The sequence below is a fragment of the Brienomyrus brachyistius genome, chromosome 12 (assembly GCF_023856365.1).
Source record: "Brienomyrus brachyistius isolate T26 chromosome 12, BBRACH_0.4, whole genome shotgun sequence".
In the NCBI taxonomy this organism is placed as follows: Eukaryota; Metazoa; Chordata; class Actinopteri; order Osteoglossiformes; family Mormyridae; genus Brienomyrus; species Brienomyrus brachyistius.
This window is the reverse complement of record NC_064544.1, coordinates 18,375,151-18,392,495: the sequence shown is the minus strand read 5'-3', so window position 1 is coordinate 18,392,495 and position 17,345 is coordinate 18,375,151. Positions and strand designations below refer to the sequence as shown.

The 17,345-nt window shown below is 47.5% G+C and overlaps 2 protein-coding genes across 3 annotated transcripts; both read left to right on the top strand.

The window, feature by feature from the left end:
- Window positions 1-1,088: 1,088 nt before the first annotated feature.
- mfap3l (microfibril associated protein 3 like) lies at window positions 1,089-6,523 on the top strand. The gene is made up of 3 exons (XM_048970014.1): window positions 1,089-1,307; window positions 1,971-2,449; window positions 5,224-6,523. The coding sequence occupies exons 2-3, from the start codon at window positions 2,125-2,127 to the stop codon at window positions 6,075-6,077; spliced, it is 1,179 nt and encodes a 392-aa protein (XP_048825971.1). The 5' UTR covers window positions 1,089-1,307; window positions 1,971-2,124; the 3' UTR covers window positions 6,078-6,523.
- Window positions 6,524-10,706: 4,183 nt separating this feature from the next.
- Window positions 10,707-15,441, top strand: LOC125705091 (zinc finger protein 501-like). 2 transcript variants are annotated; one of them, XM_048971440.1, is made up of 3 exons: window positions 10,707-10,857; window positions 11,900-13,414; window positions 13,678-15,440. In XM_048971440.1, exons 2-3 carry the CDS (start codon window positions 11,919-11,921, stop codon window positions 13,733-13,735), a joined length of 1,554 nt encoding a protein of 517 aa, XP_048827397.1. In that variant the 5' UTR covers window positions 10,707-10,857; window positions 11,900-11,918; the 3' UTR covers window positions 13,736-15,440. The 2 variants fall into 2 exon arrangements, with proteins under 2 accessions (XP_048827397.1, XP_048827398.1); XM_048971441.1 differs by lacking the exon at window positions 10,707-10,857 and adding an exon at window positions 10,893-11,294 and having other exon boundaries at window positions 13,678-15,441.
- Window positions 15,442-17,345: the final 1,904 nt, after the last annotated feature.

The window sequence follows — 17,345 nt, the reverse complement described above, 5'->3', positions numbered from 1 at the left end:
AGAATTGTCTGTTTGTTTATTTCAAACATATCTATATATATACACATTCCCCATATTTCCATAACATATTTCCAGTCTTTTATGTTTGAAAAGGACTAGGCTGAAGTGTAAACTTATTTAGCCCTACCCACATCCAACACAATTTTTGTCAAATAAAGAAGACAACACAACAAAACAACACTATTACTGTCATATAAAGACTGAACACACCAAATGACACATTTCTTTCAAAAAGAAAGTTTTGGCATTACTATTACCATCCCGAGTGAAACTGCTCTTCTTCATCCTTTATATTTATTTAGAATTTGCACTTTATATTTTCTTTTAAACTGACTTATGTTTTTACTTTTAGTTCTTCTGTAAAACTGTTCCATAATTTAACCCCTGATATTGAAACACGGTATTCGTAGAATTACAGTAGAAAATACATTTTTGAATTTGCAGCAATTCGAAGAGGAAGATTGCGGAGTTGCATCAGTGGAAGTATCCGCCTAGTTATTGAATGCGACTGAATTTCTCCATGCAAGGCTGGTAAATGCTGCAGCATAGTCAGACTCAATGAAAGAAAGTGTTGTAAATTCACCAGTACTGTTATTATCGCGGACTAAATCACACACTAGATTTTCTATACAGGAATTTTCGCTTGGGTTTACCCGAATTTATGATTCCTGACCTAGCCCATTTTGAACGATCTTCCCGTTAAGTAGAAAACAAATCGATTTCCAGCCAGATCAGAATAAATATAGCCCTGTGTTCAATATAACTGCCTTGTGTTCAATATAACTGGAGTAAAAATAAGCGGGCCTGTTTTAATTATTGAAGAAGACTATAGCTACTAACGAAAAAGACGCCAAAATATATAATCGCAGTTCTTGTAATAAACACTTTCTTTGTTCATTATGCTTCATTCTGCCATGCTTCACTCGACGATTCGTGCAATGTGCACAAAATGGCCATGCTAAACTTTCTCTGGTCGATCCGGTAAATAGCACACGACGCAGGACCCCATCCCCCAGCCTCTTATACCCGGCGTCGCAGGCACACCGGCCCTGCCCCGCGCATGCGCACTGCGTCCCCCGGGCGAGCGCTGCAGCGGAGGTCCGCTGGTTTAGCAGTCGGGGATCAGAGATGGAGGCGGCGTGGACGGGACCGCTACCGCCGCATGCGGAAAACGGCGTTTCTGTAAAGCCTGCGGTGGCACCTTGAGGGACAGCTGTGTTCTGTTAGCGGCTCGGAGGGAGGTGGTGATGCGTGTGGATCGGAAGTGGATCTCATTGTGCACGGGGCTGGTTTTCTTATAAGTTCGGGTGTGTTTCCATTCTTTTCTGCTAGTTAACCATAACAGGAAAAAATATGAAGGGTATCCGTGTCTGTTTACTTAGCGGCGATGTGGACCCGCGATCACGACCGGGATGTAAAGGAAAAACGCATTACCGTTTAACTTGTGTTTAATCTGCTTAGACGATCGTATTAAACCACGATCACACTTTCAAAGGGATCCTTTCTTGCCGGCCAGCGGCAGGATGTTGGTGGGTACGTGGGCTGTGGTGATTCTGGGTTGGTTTTTATGCTTTAATATAGTGATTAGATTCTTCATCCAGGAATGGCACACAAGTACAGTGCTTTAGCTTTCGCTCAGGGTCAACATTGCTTCGGTCGTGCCAGGACAGTGGCCAGCTAGTTAAGTAATTGCAGTGAGGTGTCAGCTTAGTGCTACATTAGGTTGCGTCAGGGTATAACTAAAATGCTGCTTGCCTTAAAAGGCTTTCAATAAACAGATTCTTAACTATTTAAGAGGGGCGTTTTTTGCTATATATATTTTTACTGTCATTCCTGAACTGTACTGCGACATCTAGCTTTGGTATTGAATGCATTTTGGGACATTGTGATGGGGGTTGCTGTAATGCCAAGTTTAACGTGTGTGTAGCTGTTCCCCACCTCATGGACGATGTGGCGATTCTATTTTGCAGAGTGATGCTTGTGAATGCAGAGGCCGGCTGCCGCACCCCCGCCCTGACACGCGCTCTCAGATAGCCTCTGCGGGTCCCCACACAGCATGAGAACTTGACTTGCCAGACAGGATCTCTATTGAGTCTTTGGGTGGCGCCACATCGTAGGGGGAACATGAGACAGGAGGCGAACGGACACAGGGTGCTGCTCTTGGCACTGGTGGCCCTGTATGCCGCCGCCGGGCCAACCCATGGCAAAGGAAATCGGATGGCAGACCAAGGAAACAAGACCGCGGATCATGGAAACGGGACCGAGGACCCTGGGAACTGGACCGCGGATGGGCTCGGAGGCTCAGTGCCGGTGCTGCTGGCCAGAACCAAGCAGATCATTGCCCGGGAGGGGAACAGCGTCGTGATGGACTGCAATGCCAGCGGGGACCCCCTGCCCAGTGTGCGCTGGTTCAACTCGCATGGTGCCCTGCTGGAGTCCGAAGCCAGCGGTATGTGGGGGGGGGGGGGGGGAGGGGACTGGGCGGAACATTAATCAGCAGTAAAAGGCAGTGTTTCCCAATGCAGTCTTCTCAGATCCACGGACAGTCCACATTTTTGCTCCTCCCTTACTGGGAGCTGGGAGGGAGCAAAAATGTGGGCTGTCTGGCAGGGAGCTCAGAGGGAGAAAAAACATGGACCGACTGTGGGTCCCCAAGCAGCGGATTGGGAAACACTGGTCCAATGATATGGCAGCATGGCCGTCATTCCCTATTCTTTCAGAAGGACCGTGCGACACGGGTGGGGAGGGGTCAGCGACTTGGGTCCACGCCCAGGTAGCTTTTGGGGCATTAATAACAATCATGAAAAACTTACCTACATATAATTTATTGCAAACTGATTAGACTTTATTAAAAAGCCTGTATTATGTCCTTGTTTTTTAACACGGAAGGTTATATCGAAGTCTTTCAAAAGCAAAGACAAGTGTATGTGATTTTAAGCCCCCCCCCCCCTTGTTCAGACGCATTCCGCGGTCCATGAGAGGGACAGTCCCTGGTCCCGTACAGGTCAGGGTTATCTCATCCAGGTACTCGTGTTTACTGAGTGTTTTATGATGAAGTTAACAGTGGAAATGTAAATATTGTTCCTGCAATTGATTTGCACCGCATTCAGGCCCAGCAAATGTCCCATCTTTATAGTTATTAATTACAGTTGGGCTGAACTGTGGGTCAGCCGGGGGGGGGTTGGTCTGGCAGCAGGACAACCTGAGTGCCGCACACCTGCGCCCATCTGGGCTATGGTACACAGAGGAAAAGCGAGCAGTTTGAATTGCACAAACAAGATGTGGAAACCGCACCCCCCATCTCCCCATAGCCTATCCTCTGAGGAAATCTGTGCAAGGTCAGATGACTCACTTTCTTTGTGAAGTCAAGTCAAACCTTGATGCTTATTGGAGCATGTCGTATGGCAGCCTTGGCTGGGCTCGTGGGCCGGTGGGGGGTGCCCATCGTGAGCGCTCAACCTGGCGACACCTGGGGGCGAGTGCACCCTGAACACCTGGAATGGAGGGAACAGGAAAAACGACGGAGTCAGTCACAGGGCAGGAGGTCTGTGGGGGACCTGTGAGGGGGGTGAGAAGGGGGGGGGCTGTGTGGTGTTTAAAATGAGACCAGATCAGTGGTTCCTAGACCTAAACTCCCCGGAGATACTTCTTTGGAAACCGCAGCTTAGCGCTGAATGTTTTTCTGTTTATGTCGCTGCAATGGGTGCAGTTACCTCCAGGAATCCTGTCACATGATGGGTGTCATTAGCAGGAGTTAGGTCAAGTTTAGGCACAGTTCTGTGCACTTGTGGGGGGATGGGGGGCCGTGAGTGGTGGGAGTGGCCTGAGCAAAGGTCTATGTGGATCCTCGGGGCATTTATGTGGCAAAGAAAGGACAGATGTTCGGTTTGCAGAGGATTACAGGAATGTCGACTCTGAACAAACTTGATGGAACTTGCCCTCATGGCGGAAGGCTTGGTCTCAGTGTGAAAGTAAATACTGACTATTGGATTCGTTAATATACTTTTGGGTTGTTCTTCGGTGTCAAACAAGGCCACTCCTGTCCAGAACCTGGAATAGGCCTAGTTAAGCTCTCACAAAAACTGTGGGTGTTCCTCAGTCAGCCATTTTTGCTGTACTGCCCGGGGGGGTGGTAATTGTGAAGTTCTTCATTCATTGTTTCCTCACGCGATGTTCCGCTTCACTGTGCTTCTAAATTTCATATTCTCAGGTGTCCGTTGGTAGGGGGGGGGGGGGGCTCTTGTGACTGGATGAGCTTAAAATCGGAGGCAGGTGTTCCAGAAGAACAGGACAGGCATGCTTAACGGGATGGTGTTTGTTTTCCAGATGCTGTCACATGTCGCAGTGGCGTGTAAAGAGTGAGCTTACAGTTAGGAGTCATTCAATTCCGTTGTGTTAGCAGGAAGCTAGTCGAAAGAGTCACCAGGTCGAAAGGGTTACCTAGTTGAAAGAGTTACCCGGGTAGATGGTATCAGCCACAGTATGGGCTCTTCAGCTCAGTCGGCTTGGCTTCAGACAGAATGACCAGAGAAGTCCAGTCTCACAAGAGAGGGGGTGCTTCTACAGCCGCCAGTGTGGACGCCCTCCCCGTGGAGCAGAGCGTCAGAAATCCCACTGCGTCTGACATGGCTCACACTGACACTTGGGTCAGATGCAGACTCCATCATCAGCCCCCTGCCCCCCCCAAGTCGAGTAAACTGCCATTGAGGGACTCATAGACTCATAGCCGACTGCAGATTAATTGCACTTCCAGAGAATAGTGGGAATCTAATGGATTAATAAATCGTGACTTTTTATCAATAAGATAAGAACCTTTCCAGGCCAGTGTTTTTACCTGGAAGAGCCTGGGTGTCAGCATGTCCCAGATCCTGGAATCTCGAGGCTCTCATGGTCTTCCCGGGAGGACGCCGGGCCCATTTTGGGCCAGCTGATTCTTAGCTTCTCACTAAACCTTTCTTGACGCAGGGTTTTGTGTGCTAGTCTGACGCTAATTTTAACGCAACCTGATGCCTGGGGGAATCTGACTGCCACCTTCTGGTTTGACTAGGATGCCTTGGAATTGGGGGCATTTCTTCGGGGTGGCGTGCCTATACTGTTCAGAGTTTCTGGTGAGCGTAAGGCTGCTGAGAGCATCAGTGGGGAGGATTTTGGGTCCGTGACTTTGTCTGTGGGTCATATTTCTAAGGGTATCCACGATGACCAACAGGTTTATCTCTGTCCCAGGCGGCAAATGGCTGATCGAGGATGGAGTCCTCAACATCACAAGCATCACGTTTTCTGACCGGGGCAGGTACACGTGCATGGCGTCCAACGCTCACGGCAGCAGCAACCACACGATCACCCTGCGTGTCGTCTTCATCAGCGGTGACATGGGTATCTACTACATGATCGTTTGCCTGGTGACCTTCACCATCATCATGACGCTCAACGTGGCCCGCCTATGCATGATGAGTAGCCACCTGAAGAAGACCGAGAAGGCCATCAACGAGTTCTTCCGTACGGAGGGCGCCGAGAAGCTGCAGAAGGCTTTTGAGATCGCCAAGCGCATCCCCATCATCACCTCAGCCAAGACGCTGGAGCTGGCCAAAGTCACGCAGTTCAAGACCATGGAGCTGGCCCGCTATATCGAGGAGCTGGCCAGAAGCATCCCGCTGCCCCCACTGATCACAAACTGCCGCACATTTATGGAAGAGATCTTGGAGGTGGTTGGTGTGGAGGAGATGCGGCACACGTTCGTCCGCCAGGCCCCCGAGGGCCAGGAGGGGGCGTGTGGAGATGTCTACACCATCCCTCGCCGGCGCAGTGAGTCCCCCGCCGCCGATTCAGACGATGCCTCACTGCAGGAGCAGCCTCAGCATATTGCCATCCAGGCCTCAGTGCACCCCCCGCTGGCTGCTGCTGAGTACTGCAGCATGGAGGGTCCTTCACCGGATGCCCCACCCACCTCGTTGCCTTCATCCCAACTTACTCTTCCTCCACCCATTCCGCTGCCAGCTCCACCCCAGGATGGACCTACAGAGCCAGAGGGAGAGGTCAAAGTCAAACCTGACCTGGCCATCTACGAGAGTCATGTGTAATCGTGAGGGATCTCCAGCATCTCCAAAACGGTTTTAGATCAATCATGGCTATAAGTAAAACAGTGAAACAGTTTCTGTCTGAGTAGAGCATGCTGGGAGATCTCGCTGCTGTCTTCAAACCATGGGCAGTTTGTCGTAGTGGCAGGACCGGAAGCCTAATAGTGTGGGCAGCCTAGAACATTCTGAGCTTCGGGATACCAGCCCTGTTCAAGCATAGGTCTGAACAAATTAGAGACGTTTCTCTGAAAACATGGCTACATATGAACATCTTGGGAAACTTCCGTTATAATTATGATTATTATTATATTACTATTATTGTCATTCTTATTTCAAGGGTTTTGTTGGATTTCTTATTAGATATAGTGATTTTCTTGCCTTGTACAATGAATGTTTGTTATAGAAAGAGCATGTCAGCTGAATTTAAATTATAATTTTTTTTAAACCTCTTTTGGTTTCTTGTGTGGAGTCCTGAACTTCAGCCTCCCGCTCAATTTCCTGTCACTACGACCGAGTGTCTACCTGAGTGTGTGTGTGTGTGTGTGTGTGGGGGGGGGGGGGGTCCTGATCAGGCTTCATGAGGCTCGGATGGTCAAGCAGTGTCCTCACTGACTCTTTTGTAGTAAAGTGCGTCACCCTGGCCATCATTGAACCGAGCGAAAGTGTCTCTCAACGGACCGAATTTCCTCTTTCGCGTTAGCAGAATCTGCCGATTCCCCTTTTTCCTATTTTTTTAAAATATCCGATCAACTCGCTTCCTATTTTTCCATTGTGGACGGTGGGAGAGTCTTGCGAGCAGTTACCATGGATACGGCCGTCATTGTATAGCAGGAGATTTCCCAGCAATTTCCGCAGTCCCTTAGCCAGCTGACACACGGACACGCACGCATGCACGCACGCACATGCAGAGACACACGCAGGTGAACATTCAGCAGCACTGCGCAACTTGGAATGGAGTCAGACCCCCTTTTGGGTGCTGGGGAGGCGGTGAGAGTTGGCAGGGAATGCCGGCAGTGCTGCTCCGCATGGCGATGGCTTCCCTTTGTTCGGCTCCCGTTCACACACGCCGCTCCGCGGAGCGCGGTGAGCCCGGCCTCTTGGGAGGAAGTCTGTATCCGTCAGAACCCGACTGCATTTCTGGCCATTGTGCCAACCAGCCTGTTCTCCTGGCAGCAGGAGTACCATGGCACAGGGTGCGAATTATCATGCTGAACACAGCCTCCCAGCGTTCAGTTTAGGCATCCCATCACAGAGCTGCCCGGGAAAGACGCCAGACACTGCGACCTGCACTGTAGAAGCTATTATAGAAGACGGATGGAAGGGTTTCAGCAACAGAATTCTTATCTATCCCTTTTCCCATCCAGTACAAGTGTTTTACCGTGTTAATGAAACAACCTCCCTGCACCAGTTCATCGTGTGTCCGGCCCTCGCCCTCTGAATGCTTAATAGGGATTATGACCAGTTTTGACTCACACCCATGAATCATTCTTGGTGCCGGCACATGCTCAGCGTCTGCCTGGCCTTTTGCCACTAGGAATTCGACTGAGGACAAAACCTCTTTGGCTGGGGGGTGATATACAAACCTGCAGTCCCTCCAAAATTGGTCAAGATAAGGGAAAAGGGGGCCCGCTAGCTGACCCCCGTCTTCCCAATGTTCACGTACTGCAAAGTCTGAAAGCCCCCCCCCATTCGACATAAAGCTTACCCACTGTTCCCTCTGTAAGAACTCATACCGCAGAGCTTGTAGGAGGAGAGCTGGTGACTCGAAGGAGACACGGGAAGAACATGCAGACAATATGACCTTGATGTTCAGCAAACACCCTGGAATTTCCTGAACCACTGGTGCAATTTATGAATTCAGGCTCATCAAAGCAGTTTGGCCACATTGTTTCTTTAAACGCCGACTGCGCTTTTATTTTGAAAGCACGGCCCCGCCGGTGTCCACAGGAAGTGGAGCCTTTCCGGCTGCCTGACAGCCAGCCAGGTGACCAGCATTATGTTCAGTTCTTGTGTATAGCAACAACCTTCTACATAACAGCATGTCTTTCAACATCATTTGTAATGGTTTTATAAATAAAATAAATGATCAAAATGCTCTGTTTATGTTAGTCCTGTACAGATAATATCACGTTTAATGTTAAATATCATGTTTGGGCCCTTTGGTTGGTTTTGCTTTAAAAAGAGCAGGTTTGCTTAGCAGGGTCTGGGCGAACTCATCAACCAGGAAAAATATAAGTATGAGGTATGAAATGAAGGAGTATAAAGGAGAAAATGAAGTAAATTTCATCTAAAATCTGGGACAGAAAGCCGATAGGATCGGATCGCTGCGGGAAGGCTGAGACCGGAGATATTAAATTAATATCCTGACCTCTGGTGAGGGGGTGTCCGATTGCCCGAAAACAAGAGAGCGCCTCTGAGAAGGAGGCCACGTTCCGTCCCAGGGGAGCCGTGCTCTGGAAATGAGATGGTGACCGCGGCGGAAAGGGGGATGGCATCGCTGCGCTATTTCAGCACACGCGGCTGAAGCTTGGAAGGGCACCGGCGGGCGGGAGGTATGTCTGAGGGCAAAAGCATGGAAGAGAGCGGTAGGCTCCAAGATGGCGTGACACTAAATGGGGCACCAGACCATTTAGCCACAGAAGCACAGGGCCACACCTACTCCTGTGGGGGTCCTGCTTATTTATATGCTTGCTAATATTGATGGACACGGTGAAACCCAAGGCTTCCGCAGAATCTACAAAGTGTTTTAGGACTGGGGGGAATTTCAGAGCCATTAGCTAATTCATTCAGGTAAGAGACGATTTCTCTGCACCTGTTCTGGGAATAGGCTTTCCTGCGGCACTCATTTGTAAACACATTAATGTGTCCATATAAATGATTATACATTTGCCGTGTGCATAATGTGGGAAAGACAAAAACAAGTCATTTCTCAGGTAAGCCAAACCGGTTTAGGGAGCGTCTCACAGCTAGGGCTGGGAGGTGATCCCGAAAGGAATCGATTCCTCGATTCCAAGTGGCTTGGAATCGAGAGTCGACTACAAAGCTTTAGAACAGATTCCACACAGTAAACTGATTTGGTTCAAGAGAGCCTGTCCTGCCCCCCCCCCAGCCCTGTACAGATTCCCCTCCCCCCAGCACAGACATCGTGGGCAGAGAGGTAGCGAAGAGAGTCAGGTTGGATTTGTCTTCCGCCCACCTCACATGCATCAAGAGACAGAGGAAGGAGATTTACAAGCTTACAAGCCGTAATGGCAAAATCTGTCCCTAGCAAGTGAGTACTTTCTGCAGCTGACGTGCCTGTATCCAAACCATGCACTTGTTTGAAGTGCTCTCAGGTCAAACCAATAATGTTATTGTGTTATATTTTGTAATTATACATTAACTGATATTTTAAGCATTCAGTCAGCAGGTTTCCCCGAGTTGCTGCCCCATCTTGGGTTGTTCCCTGCCTTGCACCCATATCCTCCGGGATAGGCCCTGGACCCCCCCGACTCTGAACAAGATAAGCGGTTTCAGAAAATGGATAGATGGACGGGTGCTTCCTGATCAGAGAAATGTGGCAGCATAATTGTACTTTTTCCCTTTAATAAACTACACATGTATAAGATATGAAGTAGACAATAGACCAATGTATGTAATATTAAATTGTGTGCTTCCTGGGAGCAGTGAAGTTAATAAATTTGATTTATTGGAAATTATCAAGATTCCTTGTCATTTACCCTGTCATTACTGTATTCTTTAATTTACAAGACCTCATTCCTTGGAGTTGAAGTTTTTGGAATCGAGAATCAAGAGAGTTACTGTATGTAATTGACTCCATTGATTCCCACCAACTACAATCGGAACCAATAGCCCTAAATCTAGCAGCAGACTCGTTCTGATGAAAGTCGTGCATGCGCGTTCTGTGTGGGACGCGCGTGCTATTCTGCCTGCAGTCATGAACACGATCTGATGAGCGCGTCAGCTGCTTGCTGCGTGGGACTGACTACAGCGATCCGTACATCTCTAAAACAAACTAGAGGCGTCATTCAGGTCATGAAAATGCAAAATGCATAGAAACGAAAGGCTAAATCTAAAAACCGAAAACACTATCCATTGCACATCAGTCAGACTTTTCGAAGAAGATCATGCCATTGTGAACCAGGGTCGCCAGTTCTCACGCAAGAAATCTTACAGCAAATCTATATTATTCCATTATAAACCTAAAATTAGCTACATCAGAAGCATTTTGGTAGTTTGCAAACCCTACAGCCTATTTACAATATAATAAAACTGTTGCATACATGTAAATGAGTGTGCATGTGCGTGCGAACTTGCCTCGAAGAGAAATATTACAGATGGCCGGAAGAATACGTTTAGCATTCCAGAAAGTCTGTAGGACATCTGTGTATTCTGGTAACGGTCGGGCTGTGACTGTATCTTAAAAGCAGGCCAGCTTGTGCGCTTTAGAGGGTAACGACCCATAAGGACCTACCACAGTGCGAGAGACAGAGACTAGCTGAACTTCCATCACAGTATCTGTCATATGCAAAGTTGAAAAGGCATCATTTTAGATACAAAACATCTGGGGAGAAAGCATCCGTGCAAAAAACAGGAAAGGGCTGTTTTAAGACTTTAAGTATTGTGACACCTCCGGACGCTACGCACTCCAGACCAGCAGGTGGCGGTAAGTCGTCCGCTGTTTGCAGGCAAGACGCCGAAAAAAAAGCCAGACTAAGGTCTGCAAGACAGATGTGCTGATAAGGGTCTGCATCGCTGAACTGGGCTCAGCAGCAGTCGATCTGTAAGTATTAAATTTAACAAAAGCCGTGCATGCGTGTGCAAGCATTACTGCACCATACATAGATGGGGAGACTCACTGGGGCGCTCGGTGAGCATGCACGGTATTAAACAGCGGGTACGTGGTTCAGATTCCTGGCGTGACTATGACCGATCTCTGCTCGCTAGCTAGCCGGTTAATCGCAGGCCATGGGCCCGTCTCATTTACTGCGTTCTCGCAGCCCTGATATGTGCACCGAACACCGGCGATCCGCCTCGTCATTGTGCAGCGTATGCAGTGTAACTGAAATGTCCCCGTATAAATGAAAGATACCGCTACAAAGGGCCCAGACAGTAGCGAAAGCGAAGACCGGGAGCCCATTGCGGAGGGTAAATTTAGTGGGATCGCAGATCAGTTATAAGGGGCTCAAACTGCCCTTTAAAAGAAGATGGGGGTTATGGGTAAGGACTTCTCTTATTTTATTTAAACCAAAATACCGTAAAATACAATAAAAAGCGAGAGGTAAAAGTTGTACAAGTGTACACGTGTAAAATAATGGATAGAAAGATGGAAATCACGACGAATGACGGCCGGATCCGATTCGTTTAGATCAGTGGTTCTTAAACTCGGTCTTCGGGACCCACTGGCCTGCTTGTTTTCCAGCTTGTTAAGCTGAAAGACAGCTGGGACTTGTGTGTAGGGCAGGGATAGCAGGAAAACAAGCAGGGCAGTGGGGACCGAGGACAGAGTGTGAGAACCACTGGTTTAGACAGTCTGTTCTATTCTATCCCTTAAAGCTGTTGTTTTCACAGCGGAGTGGGTTTACATCGTAAAGAAACACATAAGATTTCTACAAGTGAAAGATTAACTACGGTATGATTCAGCCAAGCTTGAAACATGCACCTTATCTAGGCAAATAAAAAATCTGAACTTGAGGTTAAAGACTGTATAGAATTGTGCAAATATTAGTATTTTGTGGGTGTGTTTTCTTAATGCTGTCTTTCCATGTTACGTTCTTCATGCTGGCTTTCGGTTCCCCCCTCCCCTCAAATATCTGTTGCCCCAGGATCTGCACTTTGCATGAAATGGAGAACCTGGTGAGAGAGTGTGATCCAGGAAGAGTGAGCGGACAGGAGTGCGGCCGTGGGGCTGGAGGGGACGATGGGGTTGTCGAAACGCAGTCTGATGGGTGTGTTACACCGGAAATGAATGCACTGACCCCCGAAGGAGTGATGTCAGAAGACACGGAACAAGAGCCCAACCAGGATTTGATCCAGGACATGGAGCTCATCCAGAGCCAGCCATCCAGCCCTGGAGACCCGGAATACGGAACCGACCTCGAAGATTCCGATTCTGCTGAGGAGAACGGTGATGACGAGGGGCAGGATATCAATGCCGAGAACATGCAGCTCAGCATCATCAAGTGCGAGTTTAACGAGAGACTGGTGGACGAGCACGCAAACCCAGAGGGCGCCGATTACGAGGGTGAGAGCTCAGCCGAGCTCAGTGAGCAAGCGGGAGATCTGAAGGAGGAGTCTGCCATCCATCTGGACGTGGAGGAGACCCGCGGGCACATCTGCCCCCACTGTGGGAGGTTCTTCAGACGCGCGGCGAACCTCATGAAACACTACGAGACTCACGAGGAGAACGACCCCGCGTCGTGCAGCTATATTTGCGTTGACTGTGGGAAGAGCTTTCCCCAGGCAAGCAAGCTGAGGAGGCACCAGCACGTCCACGCCGCCGACAAGACCTACCCCTGCACGGACTGCGAGAAGACCTTCAAGAACCCGAGCCACCTCAAGTCCCACCGACGAGTCCACATGGAACTGAGACCTTACAGCTGCCCGCAGTGCGGCAAGACCTTCAGGACGGCGGTGATTTTAAGGAGCCACCAGCAGATACACTCGTCGGAGAAACCGTACAGCTGCACCCACTGTGACAAGAGCTTCACCCGCAAGTCGTACCTGAGGACGCACCTCCGAATTCATTCCGACGAGAATCCGTTCAAGTGCGCCCAGTGCGGAAAGGCTTTTCCTTACGGACCCAAACTGGAGATTCACCTGCGGATTCACACGGGCGAGAAGCCCTTCAAGTGCGCCCAGTGTGGTAGGAGTTTCGCCCAATCCGGCGACCTCAAGTCGCACCAGCGGACTCACTCGGGCGAGAGGCCGTACGGGTGCCACGAGTGCGGCAAGCGCTTCTCCTTCGCCTGTAACCTAAAGACGCACCTGAGGATCCATTCGGGAGAGAAGCCGTACACCTGCTCCTTCTGCGGGAAGAGCTTCAGCGACGCCTCCCATTTCCGGAAGCATCAGCAGCAGCACTCGGGCGACAAGCCGGTCATCTGCGAGGTGTGCGGAAAGAGCTTCTCCGACGTGGCCAAATTTAACAATCACAAGAGGGTGCACTCCGGAGAGAAGCCGTTCACCTGCAGCCAGTGCGGCATGAGCTTCGCCCAGCAGTCGGACCTCGGAAGACACCGGAAAACGCACACGGGAGAACGGCTGCACCACTGTGCTCAGTGCGGGAAGAGCTACGCCCGGGCATCGGGACTGAAGATGCACCAGCGGATTCACGCAGAGTAAGCTAGAATAGGTTTGAGTGAACGTCTTAGTGATTTCAGTCTTAGCCCAGGGCTGTTCAAATCACGGTCCTCGAGGTCCGAGCCCTGCTGATTTTCCGGCCTCCCTTTACCTGTGAGCCAGCTGTGAAGCCTTTGGCCAATCAGAATCCGTAATTATAGGACTAACTACCTGGGAGAACCGAAAACAAGGCCTGGATTAGGAATTGGGGTCCACATTTGAAGAGCCCTGTCTTAGCCTCTTTATCCGTTGTTTGTATTAGGACAGAGCTGGGAGTTGGCCATCTTGCACCCAGAAAGAAACTGGACTATTTAAACTGACACCATTTGAAACTGAGGCTGCCTACCCCAATTAGGAGGTATGCTGGAGAAGATTGCATAATGTGCAAGGAAATAAATGATTAAAATCAAATAGGTAAGTATTTGTGTTCATGGGACCTGCATGGTTACGTTTAATCTGTGTTAAGGGATCACGGTCACATGCTCTTCGTGGTGGCCGATAATCTTGATTTTAAACACTACATGATTGGATTTACCCCAAACACAGCTGTTGTGTAACACTGCGTTTAGTGCAAGGATGCAAAGTGTGTCTTTATTCAGCATTAATGACATATTTGGTTCCTGACCCATATCGGTACTTTCTGGTGAAACACGGATCGGTACCTATAACAGCAGCCTGTTGAAATGTGTGTCGGCAGAAAAATATTCCCTTTCCTGTATATTTAGCCCACAGATGTTCAGTTTTTACATTTTTGTATTATGTAATGTCTAGAAATTTGTAGTTTTTTGTTACGTACATATATATATATATAAATATATAATAGATTGTGTATTTACACTGCAGATTTTCATTACATTTCACCAAAAGAGATGTACAACTGTTAGGTACATTTTTTGAAAGTCTTGAACACAATGACAAAAGTATGATTTAATACCTAAGGTTAAATGTCACAAATGCCTGTATATATTTTTTTGGGAGTTTTTCATTTGCAGGTAATCAGTTTCAGAAAAAGATGGTGTTCTCAGCAAAAAATATTTTTTTATGTTTAATGTAAAACAAAACAAAAAAGTAAGTTCCCTTCGTCATTTATGTCTTCGGGAAGTTTCGCGGGGCAGAGCGGTGACCGGGCGGGTCACAGTGTAGCGTCACACCTTCAGGGTTGGGGGGCTTCGATCCCAGCCTTGGTTGTGTGTGTGTGTGTGTGCGCATGTGTGTGTGTGAGAGAGAGTGAGTGTGAGAGAGAGAGATATGTTGACATTCTCTCTGGATGGATGGAAAAGTAAATTTCCTTACTTTTCTGTTCACAAATTGGCAAATGATATACCTCAGCAGTAAATCCCATCAGGGGTACCTGGTGGCTCAGTGGGTGGCACTGGGGCTGGAATCCCGACGCTGGTGTGTCGCTGCAGTTTGCCCCTCCACCCCACGTAGCACAGGTTACCTCTGGGTGCTTCAGTTTCCTCCCACACTCCAAAGACATGCACTTAGGCAAATTAGCATCCTGACATCGCCCATGCTGTGGGACCATGTTTGTCAACCTGCTGTGTGTTGGACTGGCATCCCGTCCAGAATTTGTTCCTGCATTGTGCATTATGCTGCCAGGGAAAGGTTCCAGGCCCCCAACACAATCCTCTAGTGGACAAGCCGTTGGAAAATTGATGATGGAAAAAAAAAATCCCCATTAATAAATGGTATTGTCAATTTAGGGAACTGTGTTGTTGGTGTCCAATAATTTCTTGCTTCCTAGGGCTGTGCGACAAGGGTCACGCGCTCGCCATATAGAGAATATTCAACAAAAGAAATGTGTATTTGCCACTAGTTAGGCATTCCAAGAAGCAAACGCTATACACTTAACTGCTGGGACAGCAACTACCCGGCCGTGTCGAAAGCACGAGTTAATCCCCCGAGACGGATCCAGCGAGGACATGTTGAAATTTCCGGAACGATGATTTCGCAAAAAGAAACTTACCGGTAACACTTACTGCAGGTGTGTGAATATTTATTAGAAAAAAAAAGAGGACTATGATTGTGATATATGCCATTACATTATTTAGATATGAATGTACAGTATATTGAGTTTAACATCTAGATCAATATATTTATATAAAATCTTTTTTGAGGATTAGAATGAAAATGGAGGGTACTGATTATTTCTGCACAGGCATACATTTAAATAATTTTATTCACGTAGGCGCTTTTAAAGTTTAAACAAGCAAGATTCCTGAAATATGTAAATATAGATGCAAGGAAATATTTCTGACTACGCAGACGATACTGCCTGCTGTTCTGCGTGGACTTGCTGTTCCTCAGGCTTCCACGCTCGACTTGTGCCCAGGACGTCGTTTCCATGACGACGTGGGCTTTTTGCACAACGTGTCCGCCCATTTGCCCAACCAGCTGAAGTCCCGGATGATTGACAAGAGATCTCGACCAACCCAGTAAGACTACGCGCGTTCCCCGACTCACAGCGCTTAAGCGCTTTTTTGAGGCAAAGGTCGCAAAAACCCACTGAAGTGATTTAATAATTTCTGATACCGGGAACATTCTTAATTAGGAATTACTATACGGATTAGTATGTAAATTACAGCTTCAAAAGTGCGGTACATTTTCGCCCGCGACACGGGTGACATTCATTGTCCTCCACACTTGACTTAAAGCGCCACCTGGTGTGACATGGCGGGAAGTACAACCGACCAATATTTCATTTTTTAAATATAGACTAGTATTATCGGTTTGCTCTTTGTTTGTAGATACATATACTACGATCATCGGTAACACTACAATGTTATCTATTAATCACAGGACGAAAATGAAGAAATGCGATATGAACTGTAAAGCCTAAAATGCTCATCATCAATTGAACGTAAATCTTTAATTTTCTTACAGCAGGACTGTGTAAGCGATAATATCTTCCCATCACATCAAACTATATATGTATGTTAAAGCTCTGTGCCGCGAGGCCGGAGGCGGCATGGAAAGAACTGCAGGAGACCAGCTGCGTTTCTCGATGACACCCATTACAGCGATTTCAGTAAAAACAGGAGGAGGGCATGTAGAGGGGGAAGGCATCCATTCCCTTACTCACATTACTCTTCAGAAGGAGAACGAAGTGCTGCATGTTTCACCTATCCATCATTAGGGCACTTCAGTCTGCTCACGGAAAGTCCGCAATAGGACATTTTCGTAACTGTTATTATGGTGGTTTAGATACATGCCACCGGTACTGCTTCCTTTGTTGTAACCTTAATAATAATAATAATAATAATAATAATAATTCCAATATCCCATATGCATTCAGGAATAATCAGTGGATAATTTAAGGGTTAATTGAAAGTGGAGGGTTAATTTAACGTGCAGATCTTTACTGCAAAGGCAAAGTATTAATATTACATGCCGCTTTTTTAATAGTCCACAGTTAGTACCGTCACCTACAGTCGCGCCTTCTTGAAACGTCCTTGCAATGCCATATTTTGGACACCAGAGGGAATACTTCATTTAAAAATATCGGATAGAGCTTGTTGAATACCTGAACACTAAAAACAAAATTACAAAAGGCCCTATGGGATTCGGTAAACATATGCATTTATTACTAATTTATATAAAATGTAAAACTATAGTTTCGAAATGCCTTTATGGTTATCTGTAAATCATTAACGTGACCTTACTGAATGTTATTTATATATTTTTATTATTGTAGATACTGCATTGTACTTGTGTAATCTCAACTGCACAATAAGAAATAAAAAATCTTGATCCTTGAAAAATCCTTGATTTAATCAAGCTAAACCATATCGATTTTTCCCCGAAAAAACCGTGGGTGCTATTGTTATTTTGCAAGAGACCATCAAAATAGCCATGTTAACAAAAAGTCTCGTAACAAAATAACTTAAGTTGCGAAACTGGATGCAAAACACGCCCTGCTGAACGTTC